This window comes from Aethina tumida, chromosome 3, assembly GCF_024364675.1.
Source record: "Aethina tumida isolate Nest 87 chromosome 3, icAetTumi1.1, whole genome shotgun sequence".
In the NCBI taxonomy this organism is placed as follows: domain Eukaryota; kingdom Metazoa; phylum Arthropoda; class Insecta; order Coleoptera; family Nitidulidae; genus Aethina; species Aethina tumida.
In genome coordinates this window covers 31,010,454-31,031,466 of record NC_065437.1, presented here as the reverse complement: position 1 = coordinate 31,031,466, position 21,013 = coordinate 31,010,454, and the positions used below count along the sequence as shown (strand labels likewise).

At 30.6% G+C, this 21,013-nt stretch overlaps 7 protein-coding genes across 12 annotated transcripts; 5 read left to right on the top strand and 2 right to left on the bottom strand.

The window, feature by feature from the left end:
• Nucleotides 1-249: 249 nt before the first annotated feature.
• Nucleotides 250-2,602, bottom strand: LOC109599899 (PRADC1-like protein). 2 transcript variants are annotated; one of them, XM_049965088.1, is made up of 6 exons: nucleotides 2,513-2,602; nucleotides 2,191-2,399; nucleotides 2,023-2,132; nucleotides 1,833-1,969; nucleotides 1,658-1,773; nucleotides 250-1,590 (listed from the first exon to the last, which is right to left on the bottom strand). In XM_049965088.1, the coding sequence occupies exons 3-6, from the start codon at nucleotides 2,111-2,113 to the stop codon at nucleotides 1,302-1,304; spliced, it is 633 nt and encodes a 210-aa protein (XP_049821045.1). In that variant the 5' UTR covers nucleotides 2,114-2,132; nucleotides 2,191-2,399; nucleotides 2,513-2,602; the 3' UTR covers nucleotides 250-1,301. The 2 variants fall into 2 exon arrangements, with proteins under 2 accessions (XP_049821045.1, XP_049821044.1); XM_049965087.1 differs by having other exon boundaries at nucleotides 2,023-2,129.
• Nucleotides 2,603-2,835: 233 nt separating this feature from the next.
• Nucleotides 2,836-7,060, top strand: LOC109599913 (erythroid differentiation-related factor 1). The gene is made up of 9 exons (XM_020015964.2): nucleotides 2,836-3,051; nucleotides 3,107-3,416; nucleotides 3,474-3,681; nucleotides 3,825-4,156; nucleotides 4,212-5,204; nucleotides 5,286-5,509; nucleotides 5,563-5,971; nucleotides 6,028-6,340; nucleotides 6,399-7,060. The coding sequence occupies exons 1-9, from the start codon at nucleotides 2,840-2,842 to the stop codon at nucleotides 6,791-6,793; spliced, it is 3,396 nt and encodes a 1,131-aa protein (XP_019871523.1). The 5' UTR covers nucleotides 2,836-2,839; the 3' UTR covers nucleotides 6,794-7,060.
• Nucleotides 7,061-7,642: 582 nt separating this feature from the next.
• Nucleotides 7,643-11,981, top strand: LOC109599909 (structural maintenance of chromosomes protein 3). Its single transcript, XM_020015961.2, has 11 exons — nucleotides 7,643-7,714; nucleotides 7,773-7,887; nucleotides 7,941-8,080; nucleotides 8,136-8,294; nucleotides 8,349-8,642; nucleotides 8,699-9,384; nucleotides 9,439-9,844; nucleotides 9,913-10,776; nucleotides 10,843-11,058; nucleotides 11,112-11,248; nucleotides 11,303-11,981. The coding sequence occupies exons 1-11, from the start codon at nucleotides 7,700-7,702 to the stop codon at nucleotides 11,880-11,882; spliced, it is 3,612 nt and encodes a 1,203-aa protein (XP_019871520.1). The 5' UTR covers nucleotides 7,643-7,699; the 3' UTR covers nucleotides 11,883-11,981.
• Nucleotides 11,982-12,354: 373 nt separating this feature from the next.
• LOC109599886 (putative peptidyl-tRNA hydrolase PTRHD1) lies at nucleotides 12,355-12,909 on the top strand. The gene is made up of 2 exons (XM_020015936.2): nucleotides 12,355-12,478; nucleotides 12,528-12,909. The coding sequence occupies exon 2, from the start codon at nucleotides 12,532-12,534 to the stop codon at nucleotides 12,907-12,909; it is 378 nt and encodes a 125-aa protein (XP_019871495.1). The 5' UTR covers nucleotides 12,355-12,478; nucleotides 12,528-12,531.
• A 905-nt stretch (nucleotides 12,910-13,814) lies between these two features.
• On the top strand, nucleotides 13,815-16,127 carry LOC109599890 (uncharacterized). The gene is made up of 4 exons (XM_020015940.2): nucleotides 13,815-14,235; nucleotides 14,290-14,457; nucleotides 14,516-14,650; nucleotides 14,722-16,127. The coding sequence occupies exons 1-4, from the start codon at nucleotides 14,016-14,018 to the stop codon at nucleotides 14,895-14,897; spliced, it is 699 nt and encodes a 232-aa protein (XP_019871499.2). The 5' UTR covers nucleotides 13,815-14,015; the 3' UTR covers nucleotides 14,898-16,127.
• Nucleotides 16,124-17,697, bottom strand: LOC109599889 (vacuolar protein sorting-associated protein 72 homolog). Its single transcript, XM_020015939.2, has 6 exons — nucleotides 17,467-17,697; nucleotides 17,171-17,406; nucleotides 16,936-17,115; nucleotides 16,753-16,873; nucleotides 16,533-16,685; nucleotides 16,124-16,472 (listed from the first exon to the last, which is right to left on the bottom strand). Exons 1-6 carry the CDS (start codon nucleotides 17,604-17,606, stop codon nucleotides 16,256-16,258), a joined length of 1,047 nt encoding a protein of 348 aa, XP_019871498.1. The 5' UTR covers nucleotides 17,607-17,697; the 3' UTR covers nucleotides 16,124-16,255.
• Nucleotides 17,698-17,894: 197 nt separating this feature from the next.
• On the top strand, nucleotides 17,895-20,733 carry LOC109599900 (RING finger protein 141). 5 transcript variants are annotated; one of them, XR_007547566.1, is made up of 7 exons: nucleotides 17,895-18,035; nucleotides 18,145-18,272; nucleotides 18,323-18,514; nucleotides 18,569-19,148; nucleotides 19,206-19,587; nucleotides 19,794-19,952; nucleotides 20,414-20,733. XR_007547566.1 is itself a non-coding variant. In XM_049965090.1 (3 exons), the coding sequence occupies exons 1-3, from the start codon at nucleotides 19,571-19,573 to the stop codon at nucleotides 20,156-20,158; spliced, it is 312 nt and encodes a 103-aa protein (XP_049821047.1). In that variant the 5' UTR covers nucleotides 19,214-19,570; the 3' UTR covers nucleotides 20,159-20,292. The 5 variants fall into 5 exon arrangements, 2 of the variants coding, with proteins under 2 accessions (XP_049821047.1, XP_049821046.1); XR_007547565.1 differs by having other exon boundaries at nucleotides 18,569-19,367; nucleotides 19,433-19,587; XR_007547567.1 differs by having other exon boundaries at nucleotides 17,910-18,084; nucleotides 18,569-19,587.
• Nucleotides 20,734-21,013: the final 280 nt, after the last annotated feature.

Below are 21,013 nucleotides of genomic sequence, written 5' to 3'. Positions count from 1 at the left end.
CGGGATATAATCGAATTGAAATCCAGGACCCTTAACTAAACTAACAAATATTGTTTTATATTCAATCAATAGGACAAAACCATTATTATAGCATCTTATAAATATTTACGACGATTGATTTATTTAAATTCACTTTAGAATCGACGGCAAATTTCGTCGTTGACATCATTTAAAAAGATTTAAATGGTGCGTTTGATAATATCAATATATTGTAGTATTTAACAGTTACATATTAAATGAATAAAGCAATTATAATTAAAAACTTTATTAAAACAGCACAATACCTCCTTACGTTTTAACATCATTATAAAAATTCATTATTTGAAATAAATAGACTAGACTGAGCAGTGATAATAACTGTGTGGCAATAAATGGCACAAGTAAACTTACATTTACTACTTAAGCAGTAAAATGTGAAAAAAAACAGTGACATACAAACTAAATCCTTTTTTACACCAAAAATGGAATATTATATATATGAGTATTTTATTGATATTTTGGTGTATAAATGGATTATACAGTGCATAAAAACCTATTATTCTAGTATGCAGTTGAAAAATTTATAAATATGTACATAAACGATCAATATTATTTGATTTCCGGGTTTTTATATTGTTCATATTAACGAAACATTACTCAATATTTACATATACATTTTAATTAATTAATAATTATCAATTCCAGGAGTCCATTTTATTTATTTTCAATAGTTTGTGTTTGTAAATACAAATATCTATGTTTAGTATATAAAACGATGATTGATAAGTCAGTTACAATACAATGACATACATATTTCTTGAAGAACAGTACAAAAGATGTACTATATAACACTAATATAATTAAAATGTAATATATCAGTCATTTTACAATAGTCTAAATATAAAAACTTGTACATATCAATAATATTTTAAGGCTGAAATAATAATAATAATAATAATAAAATGAAGTCATTAAAATTAGGTGCACATATTTAACTATAAATTTATAAATAAATTCATTCACATGATTTATACTAAATAACAATTAAATTTAAAAAAAAGTAATTTTTTATACAAATGAGTAATTCTATTAGTAAAATATTTTATAAAATCATTGTTAAAATATATACAAATTTGTATAATTCATATTGTAAAATATGAGGAATACCTATGGTAAAAATAGTTTCATATTAAATATATACAATAACAAATGATAAAACTTAAAAAATGAGTCAAGAATGCCTTAAAAAGCCATCACCCAATAAACATAATAATAATTACAATAGAACTGGACTGGACGGCAAATACTAATTGATTCCACCTCTACCACCCAAGCCAAGGCGGTTGGTTCATTTTATGTACTGGCGTATAAGTCAGGTTGACTGGCAGATTAATAAGAGCATACCGTCGTGACAGCTTCTGCAAGGTTTGGGCAATCATCATGCCATTCTTACCCATAAGAAAGGCAGCAGGTATGTGGGCCTCCTCATCTGATTCGTCGTCGATCATTTCGATGAAGTACTCCTCGTTCTCTTTCGCGGGGTCGGTGATGATTACGGCCCGTGCACCAGCCTTCTCTGCTATTATTGTTTTCTTCTTGAAGGAGCACTGACTAAACAAAGAGACAACTGAGTAAGAAATTTTTACCATCATTAAAATGTTAATATTTTAATACAAACCCTCTTTCAATGAAAGCAACATTTCCTTCTATGTCGTCTAAATTATTTGGAGGATTACAGCCGTATTTTGGATCAATAGGCACAAGAGGTACATTTTCTATATAAAACGATTCGTTCTAAAAATATAATTTTATATATCAATTTTGCATATAGACTTTTCGAACCATTAACTTACAAATGGTGCCCCAAAGTCTTTAGCCGGCCTTATTCTATATGTATATTCCAATTCCATAGGATCAATGATTTCAAAAAATAAATCACCGTGAATTATTTCAGCTGGCGTTGTACCATCATTTATATGTAAATTATTAGCTAAAATAACGTAATTAATTTAAAAATTATATTTATTTTATCATAATACTTACGACCACTATTCATAGGAACTATATGTAAATAAAAAATAACAACAATAAGTAAATATGAGTATTTAAAGGTATTCAAGTCTCTGAGAATCATTTTTATTGCTATGTTGTTGCTAAAAATCATAAAAATCAAAATAAATTTTGGCCAACAAGAATATAGGTTATATTTACCTTTTTAAAATCTCTAATAAAACATCCTAATAATTCATATTTGTACTGTAAAAATGGTCACAAATTTTAAAATTTAGCGTTTGATTTAGGCATAAAAGTTAATTTTTAGAGACCTGTCATATTTCCTTTAAATTCATTAGTAATATTAAGTAGCTTTCACATACCACCACAGACTAGCAAACACATTAATTAAACTTGCATTTTTCGCCCTAAAATTATTATGATAATAATAATTCAATTAATATTATTTATTTTGCTTTTTACAATATAAACAATAATTTAATTTAATTGTAGGTTTAGTTCTTTTACTTCGTAAACGCACCTTAATCAATTCACATCAAACTTTTATTGAAGAATGTCAATTTCAAACAAAATTCGGTGTCTACTGTGAATACTTGTTACAGCAACAATAATCAACCCGGTTAATGGAAGAATTATTTATAAGTGTCAATCAATAACACAACGGAAGACTTAACTCCATTTATTCTAGAATGGAATTTTCTGGATCAAATTCTTCACAGTTACATTCGTCAAACGTCATAACATTCAAATCTAATACTAGTGGTTCTTTTTTTCATTTCAATTCTTAAGTTGGAGGAACACGTTATAGGAATCTCACAAAGTGCTTTGAAAGTAAATATTTGAAATCATGGAGGATAAAAATTTGAAGAAAATCAACGACAACGAGAGTGAAGAGGTTAAGTCTACTGCAATAGTAAAATATTCAGTTCCAAAGCCTGCCCAATTTATGAAGCTTGAATGTAACACAGATCTAAATCTACCCCCTTCAAATTGGCTTAGCAGTTCTGTTGATTCATATGGTCTGCAACATGTTGTGTATCACCAAAAAGGCTTTTCTAGGTAACTTGTTTTTCTAGATGTTTTAAACTTTTTTACCATTGATATTTTATTGTAGCTTTCGAATGGCTCATATGTTCCCTGACTGTGTGGGTGATGTTGATATTGTATCAGATGCAGAAAATATTAAAAACTTACTCAAAATGCCCTACAATAAAGGCCACATTAGTATGATGGTGCATAGAGTAGAAAATACATTATTGTTGGATGATTTTGATATTTACAAGCATTTGTTAAGGACTGCAGAAACAGAATGGGAGTGGTTAAGAAAATTCTTTTTGGAACAAGTAAACAGTGAAACATGTGAAGAAGACAAGAGCTCATATTTTAGACAAAGGAAAAGAGAAGCGTTAAAGCAAAGAAGTTTGGTATTTTAGAATATAAATCAATACTTTGATTTATTATTTTATATATTCACATTTTAGGTATCTAAATTTCTCTATCATAGCTTAGTGGAGACTGATAATAAGGAGACTGTTGATGTAAACAAGAGTGGACCTCATCCTTTACCTTTTAAGGGACCTTTGCTTCCAGAGCCTTCACCAGCAGCTGAAGCACCTGATCCTAGACCTGTTGATCACAAGTTCAATAGGAATGTTGTATGGACATTTGAAGATATTGAAATGTTATTAGGTATAACTTGACAAAAATTTTTAAATTAATAAATGCATTATATTAGATTATTGTAACTAAAAAATGTTATTATTACAAAATTTAGATTAGATTTTGATAAAATATTATTTATCCCAGATTTTAATTTCTGAATTCCTCTACAGGGACTGATATGCCAATTTTTGGGGGAGGCACTCATCCTTGCATTTCACTGCGTCTGCGTGATATGAGTAAACCAATCAACGTACTTACCGGCATCGACTACTGGTTAGACAATTTAATGTCGAATGTCCCAGAAGTGGTCATGTGCTACCACCTAAACGGAATCGTTCAAAAATACGAATTAATTAAAACTGACGACTTACCACAGCTGGACAACTCAAGATTTTCACCGAATTTGATAAGGGATGTCGCGCAAAGTATCCTATCGTTTTTGAAGTCAAACGCAACAAAAGCTGGCCACACTTACTGGCTTTTTAAAGGCAAAAATGAAGAGGTAACTCGTTTTGAATCTAAAAATGACTTAAGTATTCATTTAATATTTTATTTAGGTGGTTAAGCTATATGACTTGACATCCCTTTGTTCAGAATCCGACGTAGACAAGGGACAGAATCCGTTCACAATTCCCGTTGCCATGCTTTTATACCGTGTCGCCCGTAACATGAAACATTCGTCTGAGAGACGACAACCTGGGACAATTAGAATGTTGTTAAAAAATTGTTTAAAACTATTGCCAGAAGAAAAGTATCCAGAAATTGTCACTTCTTCTTATTACATGTTGTCGGATTTGTTCGTTCCAGCAAATACGAATCCCGAATCACCAGACTTGGATCAGTCCGATCCCGATGATAATGAATCAGTGTATGACGATGACGATGTGAATGACCCCAAGGATTCCATGAAAGTTCTTGTTTTGAATCCTTCAAAAACCTGCGAAAAATTCTCGAATTATTACAAAGCTCCTCCGGCAATCGTTGGTGGTACTGAAGAGAGATGCCTACAAGCTTTGCTGCACATTGCTGCTGGTCTGAATTGTCTCAAGTATTTTCCCAAGTCCAGTTGCACACCAGAGAAAAGTAACCAGGAGGAGGAAGTGCCGATGGCGAAACCTTACGAAGCTATACCAATGCCTTTCAGAGAAACGGATAGCCAAGTTGAAACAACAGAAAAAAAGGGAAAGAAAAAGGACAAAAAAAAGAAACACGAAAAGAAAGCTGCTGAAAACCAAAGTGCTTTATTACTAAAATCTCACCAAGAGGCGACGCCATTGCCCACGTGGCACAATCACGAACCAAAAGGCGAAGTTTCGTGGAAGGACCATCTCAAGACATTGTTGTACGAGAAGGCGGTACTGGTTTATGCCATCTTGACGGAACACTACTTTGCAAGCGGGCAGTACGGTACTTGCCTTCGCAACGTGGGTATGTTAGCGCGATGCGAGTTACTGCTCACGCGTCTCTACAAGTCCAGTGCCATCAGGGAAAACTATCTGTTGGGTAGGGCCGGAGATTGTGCCATTATGATGATTCAGAATTGGGGACAGGTAAACAAATATACTTGAACAATTGAGAAAATATATAATAGATATTATTTATAACAAATAATGACGGTGAAAAATTTATAGGTTGATGCATTTAGAGAACAATTAATGAACCACACTGATGAAGATTACAGAATGATGGAACAACTTGAAAAAGATGAACAATTGTGTTTAATCAATATAGGTCATTCCATATTTAAGTGTGTGTTTTTGTACGACATACGCACTATAGAACAGATGTTGATGAAGGCTATAGAGTGTTATGAGGAAGCTTTAAAAATTGCACCAAGTGACAGCATTTTGAGAAGGTAAACTTGATTAATAATTTTAAAAAATCATTGGAATGTTGGAATTTCTATAGGTTGGGTAACAGTTTAAATGAAGTGGCGTCATACTACCTTAATGAAGCTAAAAATTCAAAAAGTGAAGAAACGATAATTGAATCGTGCAAAAGAGGTGAACCATACCTTATTAGGGGGCTGGAGGTCTTTGAAAAGGTGAAAGATGATGCAAACATTGCCTTACTTTATTCCAACATGGGTCATCTATACAGACTTCTCGCATACGCACACACACCTCAGGATAGAGGAGAACTGACAAATAAAGAAAAATTGCATTATAATAAAGCGTTTGTGAATTATAAAAAGGCGTTACAAGTATTAGGTGACAGGAAACATTGTCCAGGTATTTGGGATGCAGTTAAGTGGGAACTTTCCACTGCTTTATTCAACATGGGGTGTATCATGCATGATTATCCTTCATCTAATTTGGTAAGTACTGATTCGTATTAATCAAGCATCACGTATTATAACAATTCGAATTTTAGACGCAATCAGAAGCTGAGAAAGAGGTGATTGAAACCTTACAGACGGCATTGAAGTACTGCGATTTGGAAGAAGAAAACCCCAAGTTCCCGTTGTACCAATACAGGGCAGCTCTAATCCACTATCGGATTGGGTCGCTGTATCACAGACATGTCTACAATTTACAGAACGATACATCCAACAAGAAGAATATAATACAACTAGCACGAATTAATTACGAAAAAGCATCCAATCTCTTCTTTTCATCAGCAGACACAATAAACTATTTGACTTCTCAGATGCAAAGATTTGCACTGTGTGAATTTCAAGCAGAATGTAAGTTATTTTGATTCTTATCTCAATATGTTTGGTTTTAATTTAAATTTTGTTGCAGATACCAATATATTGAACACCAAAATAAAACATTACCAGCACTGCCTACAAATAGTGATAGAAATAGATAGTCTGATTCATCTTTTAGTTACTAAGAAAATAGATGTTCCAGAAGAAGACACCTCAGAATCAAAAGACTCATTTAAAAGTTGTTATTCTTTACTAGTATTAGTCAAAAATCGATTGCAATATGTTTTGAAGACATTAATTAAAATTTGTCTAACTAAGCCTCCACCAAATAAAAATTGCGATCTATTAGTAGAATTGTATAAAATTTGTTATAAACATTCATTTGAGCTCAAAGATGAAATGCCTTTCAAAGATCTTGCTGAAAAATTGCACTCAGTACTTAAATTGATCAAAACTAATGTTGAGACCATCAGCAGCATATTATGATTAGATTTTGTTTCCTCTTTAAGTAGTTAATTATTTTAGAACGAGCATTTAAGATATTTTAGGAAATAAGTTTTAATGTTTTATACATATTTGAATATATTTTTTCATGCAGTCTCATGAGTCAGTATCAGTAATATTTACTTTTGAATACAGGTTATTTCTTTTATTTATTATATTAGTTAATTTAGTTAGTATGTAAAAAGTTATCATTTGTGTATTTACTATTTTTGTAAACTGTGATATGAAATAAAGTGCTTTATGAAATCATGAAGAGTATTTCTATTAAATATTTTAAAACGTGTGCTTACTAAAATCAAATGTGTCTTGTAATATTTCCAATTAGGTTAATTAAATTATTAAATTTTTAGTAATATCTTTCATCGCGTATTAAAGATATAATTTTTCATAAATTATCTTTTAATGAACTTTTTTTTATCTAACCGGTAATAAAAATTAAGGAGAAACACGTGACCAAGATGTACAGTGATTGTAGAAAAATTGAACAAATCAAACATTCTGCAAGATATTTCTTAATTTAAAGTTTGTCCAGTATATATATAAATATATAAAATTCTATAAAAATACTCATTTACATTTACGTTTTATGACACAATTTTGCAATACTCTTTATTCTTAGTAGTATTTTATTAAGTAACTCAATTTCGGTGGGAAAAAAATATTGATATCAAAAAATAATTTATTTAAATAATGTCTACTTATTATACATAGAAAACATATACATGCTGACGTACAGAACATGTAGCGGTTGCCGCCAAAGTTTAGCCGGCAGGTTGGCAGACATGCATAACTGTTACAATGGCGGAATAATAAACAGCGTACAATGTTTTTGTTTTGGACGCATTTTGTGTAATTACTGTATTAGTACTGTTGTTTATTGTGTTAAAAATGCATATTAAACAAGTAAGTACTAATATGTAAACGACTAATATATATTCACTATATTTTCGCGTTTATTTAGGTTATTATCCAGGGCTTCAAAAGCTACAGGGATCAAACTGTTGTTGAACCCTTTGACAAACGGCATAATGTAGTCGTAGGACGTAATGGGTCAGGAAAGAGTAATTTCTTCTATGGTAACGAATTTCTTTTATTAAAAAAGTAAAAAGCTGAATATATTCTGTTTTAGCAATCCAATTTGTTTTAAGTGATGAGTTCTCCCATTTGCGACCAGATCAACGACAAGCTTTGCTCCATGAAGGAACTGGGCCTAGAGTAGTTTCTGCATATGTAGAAATAATATTTGATAATGCTGATGCTAGAGTGCCTGTAAGTATCCAATAATATATATCAAAACACAATAAATTGTCAATAATTTTTTCAGTTGGAACATGAAGAAATTTACTTAAGGCGAGTTATTGGAGCTAAAAAAGATCAATATTTTCTAAATAAGAAAGTTGTGCCCAGAAGTGAAGTAATGAATTTGCTAGAGTCAGCAGGATTTTCAAATTCAAATCCTTACTACATTGTAAAACAAGGAAAAGTATGGTTCTTATACACTAAATTGTACAAAAAACTACTAGTTATTTATTTTTAGATTAATCAAATGGCAACAGCTCCTGATGCACATAGATTAAAATTGCTGAGAGAAGTGGCTGGTACAAGAGTTTATGATGAAAGAAGGGATGAGTCTATGGGTCTCTTCAGAGATACACAAAGTAAAATAGAAAAAATTGAAGAATTTTTGCGGACCATTGAGGAAAGACTTAGCACTCTTGAAGAAGAGAAAGAAGAATTGAAACAGTATCAACATCATGACAAGATCAGAAGAACTTTGGAATACATTATTCATGAAGTTGAATTAAATGATAACAAAAAGAAATTGGTTGAGGTATGTTTATTTCCAGTTCCAGTAAAAATAATTTTTATAATGTTATTTTGTTTCAGTTGGAAGATAAAAGAAATGAGTCAGGCACTGAACAAGAGAAATTGGCTGCAAATTTAAAGAAGGCCCAAGACAACATTAAAAATTATACTAAAAAAACAAAAGAGACTAAGAAGGAACTAACATCACTGAAAGAAGAACGTGACATTTTAAATAATGACCAACAACATTTGATAAAAGAAAAAGCAAAATTGGATTTGACTATAAAAGATTTGTCTGAAGAAGTGCAAGGTGACAATAAATCCAAAGAAAGAGCAGAGAATGAATTGGACCGTCTCACCAAGTCCATCACAGAAAAACAAGCAGAACTAGAAAAGGTTAAACCTCAATATGAGGCTATGAAAAAAAGAGAAGAAGAGTGTACAAGGGAATTATCACTAAAGGAGCAAAAAAGGAAGGAGCTGTATGCAAAACAAGGCAGAGGTAGTCAGTTTGCTTCTAAAGATGACCGTGATAAATGGATTCAGCAGGAACTCAAATCATTAAACAAACAGTTGAAGGATAAAAAAGATCACAGAGACAAATTAGAGGCAGATTTGAAGAGAGATGCTGCAAAAGAAATAGAACTCAATAAAAAAATTGAGGAGCAATCTCAAGAATTGGACAGGCAGAAAAATTGTATTGATGAACACAACAAGCAGTGTTATGAATTAAAGAAAAACAAAGATCAATTCCAAGCTACCAGAAAGTAAGACATTTTATAATTTTATTTATTTTTAACATTAATAACTTTATTTTACAGCGACTTATGGCGTAAAGAAAACAATGTCCAACAGAACCTTTCTTCTTTGAAAGAAGACCTTGGAAAAGCTGATCAACAGTTGCGTTCTATGGCTGGAAAACCAATCCTGAACGGCCGTGACAGCGTACGCAAAGTTCTAGAAACATTCATGGCACGTGGTGGACGAGAGGCTGAAATCGCTACTTCTTATTACGGTCCAGTAATAGAAAACTTCGACTGTGATAAAAGTATTTACACGGCGGTGGAAGTTACAGCTGGTAACAGATTGTTCCATCACGTTATTGACTCTGATAAGGTTGGCACGCAGATCTTGAAGGAGATGAACAAACAAAAACTGCCTGGAGAGGTAACGTTCATGCCTTTGAATCGATTGAACGTTAGAGATATCGATTATCCCAATGATTCGGTGAGTTTTTTTACAATAATTACATAATAAACTTTTTTAACTTACTTTATTTTATATAATTTACATAGGACGCCATTCCAATGGTTTCTAAGCTACATTACGACGCAAAGTATGACAAAGCGATGCGTTATTTATTCGGCAAGACCTTAATTTGTCGTAACTTGGAAGTAGCGACCAAACTTGCCAAGACTACCGGTTTGGACTGCGTCACTTTAGAAGGAGATCAAGTATCCTCCAAGGGTTCACTTACAGGAGGTTACTTCAACTCGGCTCGTTCCCGTTTGGAGATGCAGAAAACTCGCAGCGAAACAATGCAACAGATACAGCAATGCGATGAAGAGTTGCGAAATTTACGAAGCGAACTCACGAAAACGGAGTCGTCCATCAATACCATTGTTTCCGAGATGCAGAAAACAGAAACTAAGAACAGTAAAGCTAAAGGCATTTACGATAAAGTTAAAGGTGACATCAGATTAATGCGTGAGGAACTTTCCAACATTGACCGGTTCCGCGGGCCTAAAGAAAGAAGTTTGGCTCAGTGCAAATCTAATTTAGAGGCCATGCAAACCACCAAAGAAGGTTTGGAATCCGAATTACACCAGGAGCTGCTAGCTCAATTGTCTGTAGCAGATCAAGCTCAAGTTGATTCATTGAATGATGACATTCAAAGACTCCAAAAAGAGAACAAAGAGGCCTTTAGTACGCGTATGAAGCTTGAAGCGGAAAAAAATAAATTAGAGAATTTGTTGACAAACAATTTGATACGTAGAAGAGATGAGGTATTACACGCCCTTCAAGAAATTTCTTTGGAAGATCGTAAGAGGCAGTTAACGAACAGTAAAATGGAAGTAGAAGAAATAGATAAAAAAATTGAAAAAGTTAACAGGGAGCTAAATTCAGTAGAACTTAAAGTTAAGGAAATGACCAAGAGAGTAAGTTAACAGATAACAGATTTTTAAAACAGCTCCTATCTTATTAACTATTAATTTTATTTGCAGTTAAAAACTGAGCAATCTGAATTGGAGACTTGGAAGAAGAGAGAGAAAGAAGCTCAAGACAAAATTGATGAAGATGCCAAGCATTTAGAGAAATTTGTATCAAAACAGAACCTGTTAGAACAGAAAATCACGGAATGCGTGGAAAAGATTAATCAACTTGGTGCTCTTCCTGCCCAAGATTTGTACTCTCAATATACAAAGATGTCTCAGAGAGCAGTAAGTATTTTTTGCTTTAAATATTTCTTAGATATTAATAGATATGTTTACAGTTGTTTAAAGAGTTGGAGAAAACAAATAATAGTTTGAAAAAGTTTAGCCATGTCAATAAAAAAGCATTGGATCAATTCATGAGTTTTTCAGACCAAAAGGAAAAGTTGCAAAAGCGCAAAGAAGAGCTGGATAGAGGGTAAACATTTGAATTTCTACATTACACTCTTTTAACAATTAAATTTTATTGCAGTGATGAAAAGATTAGAGAATTGTTGGCTGTGTTGGAACAGAAAAAGATGGAAGCCATTCAGTTCACGTTCAAGCAGATCTCCAAATATTTCTCTGAGGTATTTAAGAAATTAGTACCCATTGGTCGTGCCAAATTAGTTATGAAAACTAATGATAGCGAAGAAGGCCGCGATATCCGACCAGATGATATGGACTCGGAAGTTTTTAAAGGAATTGGAGTCAGAGTTTCATTTACGGAATCAGACGCTGAAATGAGAGACATGAATCAATTGTCTGGAGGCCAAAAATCTTTGGTCGCGCTAGCACTTATATTCGCCATCCAGAAGTGTGATCCGGCTCCATTCTATTTGTTTGATGAAATTGATCAAGCTTTAGATCCGCAATACAGAAAGAGTATTGCTAATATGATCCACGAGTTAAGTTCTGAAGCTCAGTTTATTACTACAACTTTCCGACCTGAATTATTGGAACACGCTCATAAGTTTTATGGCGTCAAGTTTAGGAATAAGGTTAGCCATGTAGAATGTGTTTCTAGGGAAGTGGCAAGAGACTTCGTTGAAGACGATCAAACACATGCATAATCATATACGATTTATTTATAGGTTTTTAATAAATCCTTTATATTAGTCTTAAAACCAATGTAAACAATTTAACGTATATAAATATCTATTAAAGTTTAATCTTGTGTTTCTTTTCTTTTCTATCAACTCTTGTAATAATTTGGAAATTTTGTAATTGAAAATCTGGATATTTTCCTTGCACATATTTAAATTGTATTTCAATTTAATATTTTTATTTCATTAAACAAAAAAATAGAGATTGTTTGGGAATTAAATTATGGCAACAATTTTAACCGTTATATTGATGCGTAAACTGAGATGCTCCCAAATAAAATAAAAACGAATATAAAATCATTGATCAATCAACTCTATCTCTCATTTTACAAGAATAAATGGCGCCATAAAATTATAGCAATGATAGAGCTACTTGTGCGGGATTTGGGAACTAACAGCTGTGGGAATAGAAGTGATTAGGCAACCACAGTGACGGTGCCCCACTTACATACTATACATTCGTTTTCTATGTTACTTTTTTCATAACCTAAAATATTAAGTTTTATGAGAACCATTTTTAAAATTGTTAAATAAACCTTAATCAGAGAGAATTAAAAATAAACGTAAGTAAGATAAAAAATAATTTAAATAAATTTTAACATTTAATTTTAGTAGAATGAGTGGTATTGTTCAATATGTGGTGGTTCGAGCTGACCTTATAAAAGAGTTAAGTTGGCCTGTTGGAGCTGTGATAGCACAAGCATGTCATGCGGCAACTGCAGTGACACATTTGTTTTATGAAGATGAACATACTCAAAAGTATCTTGAAGACCTTGACAATATGCATAAAGTGGTTCTAGGTGTTCCTGATGAGAAAACCATTAGAAGTCTCCAAAGTAAATTAGATGAGAATAATATAAAGCACAAATTATGGATAGAGCAACCAGAAAATATACCAACATGTTTAGTTACTAAACCCTATCCTAAAACTGACATACAAAACTATTTTAAGAAATACAAACTTTTTAAGGCATACATTTGTAGTTTCATTTAAATAATACTTTAAATACAATTAAAACAATATATTCTATAAATTTATAAATATAATTAGTAAATTTTTTAATAGGGACATCGAAAGTTGTTAAAAATTGGTAAAAAAATAATCAAGTTCATGTAATAATGTAATTAAAACATTAAATGGCATTAAATTTCGATGAATTGGGATATTTCATTGATCTTTGCATCACTGTTTACTGGGGGTCTATATACAAAACTTTTTGCAATAGTTCTAATCCATGCCAAGGAAAAGAATCCCGAACCAAAACTTTTCTTTCACAAGGTTTTAAATTTATTGTATTGTGTCTGTGATTCAAACTTTTATTAGAAAAACAATAAATGTATTTTTTACCCTTCGCTAAAATTCTTTAGAATTGGTTCTTTTACTGAAGTATAGTTTTGTTCATTAAATCGACGACTGATTGTTCTATTAGACATCCTGATATTGTATGACCCAATAAATTTATTGTTTATTTACCTAGAGGACAATAAAGAGTCATTGGGCTATTCTACAGTAACTCAAACATTTCGAGGACTCGCTTGGTCACACTCGTCGCGTGTTAAATTTCTAGATTGCCGTTGCATATTGACGATTACAAACTTTTTGAAACTCAACGAGTGTTTAAAAGTTAATACACACAACTTCACTTAAATAGAAAAATTTATTCACAAAATTATAGGTGGTACATTAATTTTTTGGAGCAGTGTACTTGTAATAGATATTTTATGTTTCAGAACACCCATGCTAGAAGTACTTTGAATTTTGTTAGATATGTGTATGTTATCGTCCAAGTGATGTTAATATTAAGGAATATATGAGTATTTATCGATCATTGTTGTCTCTGACGATTATAGTTTACTTTTTTAACTATTCAAAGTTGGCCATGCTGTCCCCCAGTTCTATTGTTTTTTATTAAAATTGACGTTTAAAATATAGTAAATATTATTAAAGTGTTCCAATGGGAATTTTATAATATATCACATTTGTTCAAGTTATTTGAAACCACAATAAGTAATATAATGGGCGTGATTTAACATCAAACCATATATTGATAACACAAACACAACTTCCGTTTATATGTAAATATTTTCACATTTTCAGAAATGTGTAGATCTAGAGCTTATTCCAATGTAATGGACTTACTCCAACCAAAAAATGAAGACACAAATCTTGTCTCAGCAACATTCCATATGTTTACCATTACTCTTATTTGTATGTCGATGGTAGATCTGCAATGGTTTACTATATCAGGAAATGTGTGTGTGCCATATTTGACTCTAGGACAATTTTTCTGGTTCAAATACCAGAATTATCCTATGGAAGGTGTGTAAAAGAAATAAAATTGTCAGCTTAAATGTAAGTTTTACTTAATTTCAGAATTAATATGTGTTACCTCTGTTATTGTTAATGTAATGCGGGTCACAATAGTATTATGCTTTGTGGCAATAATATTTGCCCTGTTTGGTTTTATTACTGACATAGTAGGATCTAAGAAACTAGTCCATAGATTATTACGAAGATATGCTGTACCTGGTACCTGCACAGGTAATTCTGTTTTGATATGCATTCTGTATTGTAGAATCACTTCTATTTTATGTTCTAGTATTATGGATAATGGCAATTATTAGTTTGTCATATTATGTTATATTCTTATTAGAGGACTCTTTAAGTAAACATTTTGCCAAGTCATACTTTAGTGTCACCTATGGAGTTGGATTTTATTTGTTGGCAAGTGCAGGTGAGTTATTGTAATTTTTACTATTTATATGTTATGAATATACCAAATATATTTTGTTATCCTATTTTCAGGTGTGGTGTCATCAATTGGAATAATATACAATTGGGTGTTAGCCAATCATCCTTCATCATACCAGAGAGAGGACGACGTTTGTATCTTGGACGGTTCTGATAACGATTTGGACACGTTCAATAGCCCAACACCACCACCACCATACAATATGCCTCCCCCACCTTACTCTCCTTGATACTCTGTCCAGATTCAGATTTTCAAATGAAACAATTCACTGAAGTAAATTTCGGGTGCGAATTTTTATGGTGCGGCAACACTTATTAATATTGAGCACTTTCATAAATCGTTTTTAGTATAGTTATTACTATACAGTCCCTATTTAAAATATTGCAAATTAGTTTAGCGTGAAAAATATTTTTAACCTCTAAGCTTTAATTATCAATAGAATATTAACAATAAAAATTCGCAACTGGTGTCTGTATATACGTAAGATGGGTTTCCTTTTATACCATCATTTTTTCGAATGCGTTTTAGGAAACTCATTATTTTAGACGTGTATTTAACTAATTCCACTCGTGATAAAATTTGTTATTCTAGTCTGCTTTTATAAGGATTTAGAAATAATCGAACCAAAGAATAATGAAATGTATTAATTTTGTATATGCAAAATGTATTCAAGGTAAATTAAGAATTACGATTCTGCATTTAGTAAATTGGTTATTTTGTGTTCACATTGATTTCTTGATAATTCTATACAGTATTATATAAACGTTTATAAAATCAAAAGAATATGAGAGACCACTGAAAATATTTAACATATTTTACAATTAAATCTTAATCAATATTCAAATGAACTACAACTTGTGCCTTGATGACCTTAAATCACTCACCAAAATGATTACATTTTGCATATAATTATCATATCAAAGTCACAAATTTTTTGTATTAGTTTGGAGTTCAAGTTGAATGACAAGTACAAATATGTATGATCATATAATGGTTAGTTTCATAATAAGTACATTTAAGTAGTTTAATTTCAAATGAAAGTATGGTGATTATAAATATATTTTATTCGAGAGCCGCACCTGAATTAAAAATGTATACTGTTAAAATATTAGTGCATATATGTCCATGTGTATTATCTTCCAAAGATACAAGTCAAAAATATTAGTAACTCGTACTTGATTTACCAAAGAAGTTATATTTAGTTTATCCGTATAATTATAAAATAATTTTGCTGACTAATTATTATATAGTTGGTGCTACTTGAAATGTAATTTAAGTTTAATGGTTAATAGAGAAATGTGTACTTACGTTAATTCCAGTATTTTTTTGGTTTGTTTTATTAAATACAAAGCCAAATACTGTACTTGTTAGAGAATATAAATATTTTATTATATGTACAAACCTGCTTAATTGTAATATAGTCAATAAAGATTATTTTCTGATTTATCTGATCAATCAATGTTAATTAATATTTTATTTCACATCCTTTTAAAACAAAAGTATTTCAGATATTATTCTAGGTTGATCTCAAAACATACTTTATTACTTAAAATTAAAATATGTAAATGTTTTTAATGCAAGTACAAATTATCTTTTACTCATTTGCGCTTTAATCTTTAGTAACATTTCTTTATGCAGTCTATCTTTATTTTTAGAGTACCAGTTAAGCCATTCAGAAACAACTGGATTACTCCTATCACCATGGACTTCAAGTTGCTGAGCATAAGCTGATCTGATAATTTTCAAACAGCTGCTGTTGTGATAGGGCACACAAGTGACTGGATCAATATATCTTGCGGGACGACTAAATAATAAAATAATATTAATCATCATCAATTATTTTTATGCTTATATAACAACTTACCCTGTTACTGCACACCTTAATGTCTTTGGGCGTGCAAGTGGTGGTTTAACATTGAATGTCTTTTTAAAAACAACATCATATGGGTCATTTAAGATTGTTATGAAAGTTCTTTCACATGATTCACTACTTTTGTCATTTTCTAATTTTATTTTACTGAAAACAAATAAGTTTTAATATAGTTAGTTACAGAAATAATCAATTGATAAAATTATTAACTTACACACCACCAGATTGTTCCAATACTGGCATTTTGGTAGATTTATATTGGATAATTGGCCCAGAGTACACCTTTTTATCTGTCCTCTTTGTTTTCTTTTCATTTTCCATTTTTTGATACTTTTCTAAAATATTAAAACATGAAGTTAAGTTAAACATTTAGAATTTATAAAATGCTAAAACTCACCTAATGACTTCAAATTTTCTATTTCTGTTATTTTTGCTTCTTCTAATAGTTCTTCTTGGGTTGGAATCCATTCTTCTTCCTTTGGTTTTTTCACCTTTTTCTTTTGTTCCAAATCTCTAACTTTTATTCTCTGAGCAGTTGCTGCAGACTTTGCAACAGTTGATTTTCTTATATTTCTCTCTAAAAACAATATAATTTAATATTAAACTTCGTACCAGTTGATAATTTCATTTACCAATCTGTTCATTGTATTGTGAAGAATTTGGTGACTTTACTTTAGATAAAGATGTTCTTACAACTTTTTGCCTAGGTTTTGTCTGCTTCTTTTCTGGAATTGGTTCCCTGTAAGCCTTTGTAACAAGCCTACGTTTTTTTTTCTCTTTTCCTTCTTCTTCATTATCCGATACAGGCTCATCATTTTCATCTATACTAAAATCTGAGTCCACTACATCTTCTTCTTCCCTTTCAGCCCTAGAAACACCGTAGTTAAATACTGATGTATAATGATTCTTGTATGTACGTGAAACTTACTCATATTCATGATCAGATTCAGTCTCTTCAAAGCCACCATAGTTTTGTTTATAAAACTCGTCCTGACATTCTTCTTCTTCGTCTAATAATTTTGCCATGCGGTTTCCCGCATTTGTTCGTCTTTCACGGCCACTAGCCATTTTCCGACAAAAATGTATCTATTTTGCTTATTTTTCTTAAATATAAAATATTGTTTCATCAAACCCTTAATAAGCTAGGTTATGTTTACGAGTATGTAATAAACTTCTCTTGGGTAGATAGAATTAATCATAACTATTTTGTAAGTAATAAAATTATGATACTTGTTATCTGTTACACTGATGTTTCATTATATAAATTTTATATTTAAAAAATAGCATTAAGAGCTATCAATAAAAATAAAATGATAATTGAAATGTTTAAACCAACTCTACCATTTAAACGTTTCAAATGTCAAAATCCTTTAAATTTTAATAACAGTGAATTTACTTTGGTGTTACCATAAAATAAATATAAATGTTGTTTATGTTGTGATGACTACATAAATAACAGTTTTGAATCCTAACATTGGGAAATTTATTGTTTGTTTTGTAAGCCAATTTATTAATATACAGTCAAACAACTGCTATTTATAAAGATGTAGATCTAATTTATAAATAGCAATTTTTCACCACCCTAATTAAATGTAATGTTTTTAAGGAGTAAAGTGCGATTGGTCATCCTGCAAATTAATTTCTGTGAAAATCCCTGAATGTCAAAAGCAACATTTTACTTTATGTGTATAACAGTATAATCAATCTTTCAAACACATACTACTTCAAAATAAGGTTTGTATGAAAACTATATGTTAAGAAAAATAACAAAAATAAGGTTTTAGATACACAGTAATGATTAATCATCCATGGGTATTAGGAGCAATGCTAGTTGTTGCTGTTGGGACAGCTTTATTCACTTTATGGCACAACAATGAGAATACCAATAGAAATTATTCATATGACAGAAATTATAGCCATAATGTCGACGAAGATGATTCTTTTTCATCCTTAGGAATAGATTTTGATGATACAGAGTAAGAATAATTGTCAATCATTTTATTTCCGGTCACATTCCTTTTTATTTACAGGAGACGTAAAAGGGGGTTAAATGAACAATGTACAATATGTTTGTGCCGTATTAAAGAGGGATATCGCGTTTTGAGTTGTGGGCACAAGTTTCATAAGATGTGTATTACTTCCTGGTTGAACAACAAAAGATCTTGTCCAGTTTGTAGAGCTGATGTTTTTTAACTTATATTGAATTTTATAAATAATGGAGCTGAAGAATCTAAGTGGCGGCTGTTATTAAAAATTAGCACTTGTAATTGATATTTTATTGGTTTAATTTTTAAATAAATTCCCTGTTTTAGAGGGATAACATGTGATCATTGTTAATTAATATAGATTTAGGTTGCTCATTAGATTATTTTGACCAAATAATATTGATAAGCAATAAAAGTTTTAGGAAGAAATTTTGTAAATACCCTAAAATATAGAAAATATATTGTAAACTTAGTTTTATTTCATACTGTTGTATCCTACAAATGATATAATTTTTTTTTAGTATTTTTTTTAACCATATAAATAAATAATTACTTGTGTTATCGTTTATCGTTAGTCTCTACTAGTAAAATTGTGTGGCTTAAAGTATATATAATTTAGTATAATGTAGGAATGTTAGGAATGTTTAGGAATTAAATATTTATTAATAAATCCAATTTAAAGGTTTAAAAAATGGAATTTATAAAGGCAGGATAAATTTAATGAAATGAAGCGTAGAAAAGCAACATAACCTCAAAAATATAAAAACAAAACAAAAGATGGTTTCCGTGTTTTAACACCATTGACAGCAGATGTTACAAATTAGTTAGTTGTCGCTTCTCAAAGGTTATTTATATTAACAATACTCAAGAATATAATAGTGAAAGGAATTCGCATAAATTTTTTTTCAGTGCGGAAATCCCCTAATTCCATAAATCAACCAAAATAGAATACTTTTGATATCATAAACTAGTTATCATCTGTTATCTTCGCAAATTACGACTTCAATATCACTGTTCTAGTGTGTAAAAGGATAGACCTGGAACAATATGTCTGGAAATAACGGGTAAGTTAAGCTATATATGCGTATTTCAACAAGTGCTTTCTTTGACAATGAAAACCATAAAAACATTTAGAATTGTAATACGCATTAACTATTTTAAGCATACTTAGGTGGCAAAGCAGATCATTGCCAAAACACTTGCCAAGTGTTGCAACTTATAATTAAAATGTATTAGAAATATGCAATTAGTAATTAGTAATATATTGTAGAAATTCAAACAAGCAGAGCTATGTTGGATCATTCTTTTTGGGAGCTGCAACTGCTACAGCAATAGGAACAGCAGTATATGCATGGATGACAAGCAAAAATACAGAACAGCCACTTGCTGCTAATAGTACATATCGATCTAATGCCCATGACAGCAAAGAGTAAGTATTTTGGAATATTATATTATCTTGGAACTGATGGATACTCTTATTTACATTGGTATTATAATAGATGCAGGTTATGTTTGGCTGTATTGGGTCGACACTTTTATACCTTAGATTGTGGGCACAATTTTCACATTCACTGCATAACACAATGGTTTTACAACAAAAGAGAGTGCCCTATTTGTAAATCTGAAGTTCTGTAAAAATTATTATCTACATTCTGTTAAATTTTTATATTTAATATATTTATGCTTTGAAACAACAAATGTAAATCAATTATAAAAAATATATTTACTTTGTTGTGACTAGTACCGTAATAAATATCTACTTCTACAATAAATATTTTATTTTACTTCTTGCCTTTTTTTATTTCTTGTTCATTTAATAATGGGTGAAAACACTAAAATATTTTGGAATAATATTGAAACTTGTTTAGTTAATGATTTTTTTTATTTTAGAAAAGAGAAGAAGAAAGTAGAAGAATGCTGTATATGCTTCAATCCTTTAGGAGAAGAAATGTACACTTTGAATTGTGGTCACAATTATCATATTAAGTGCATTAAATTGTGGTTGGATAGCAAAAGAGATTGTCCAATTTGTAGATCAGGAGTATTGTAACTTTTCAAAAATACAATTTTAATTATTTAAGATAGATAGATGATAAATTGCAAATGACTGTTACCTGTATCTTTATATATTTTAATGTACTAAATTTTAAACTGTACAATACAAATTTATAGTAACAGATTTATAATACAATAAAATTTATTAAAAGTTTGATGATTTTTTATTACGTAATTGTATAAAAAATTTTCAAATATTCAAATTTTTTAAGCAATTTAAATTTTGAATATTCGAATTAAATTAAGAGTTCAGTGTCGGTAAGTAATCAAAATTTATTTTGTTTATTTATAAAATTAAATGAATGAAATTTTTATTTGTTATTTACAAAATTTAGTGAAGGACGTCGGTCTTATATCAGAAACTACTAATCGAAAATATAAATATCAATAACCGGAGACATAACACTAAAATAAAATTTCTTTTCAATTTGTCAA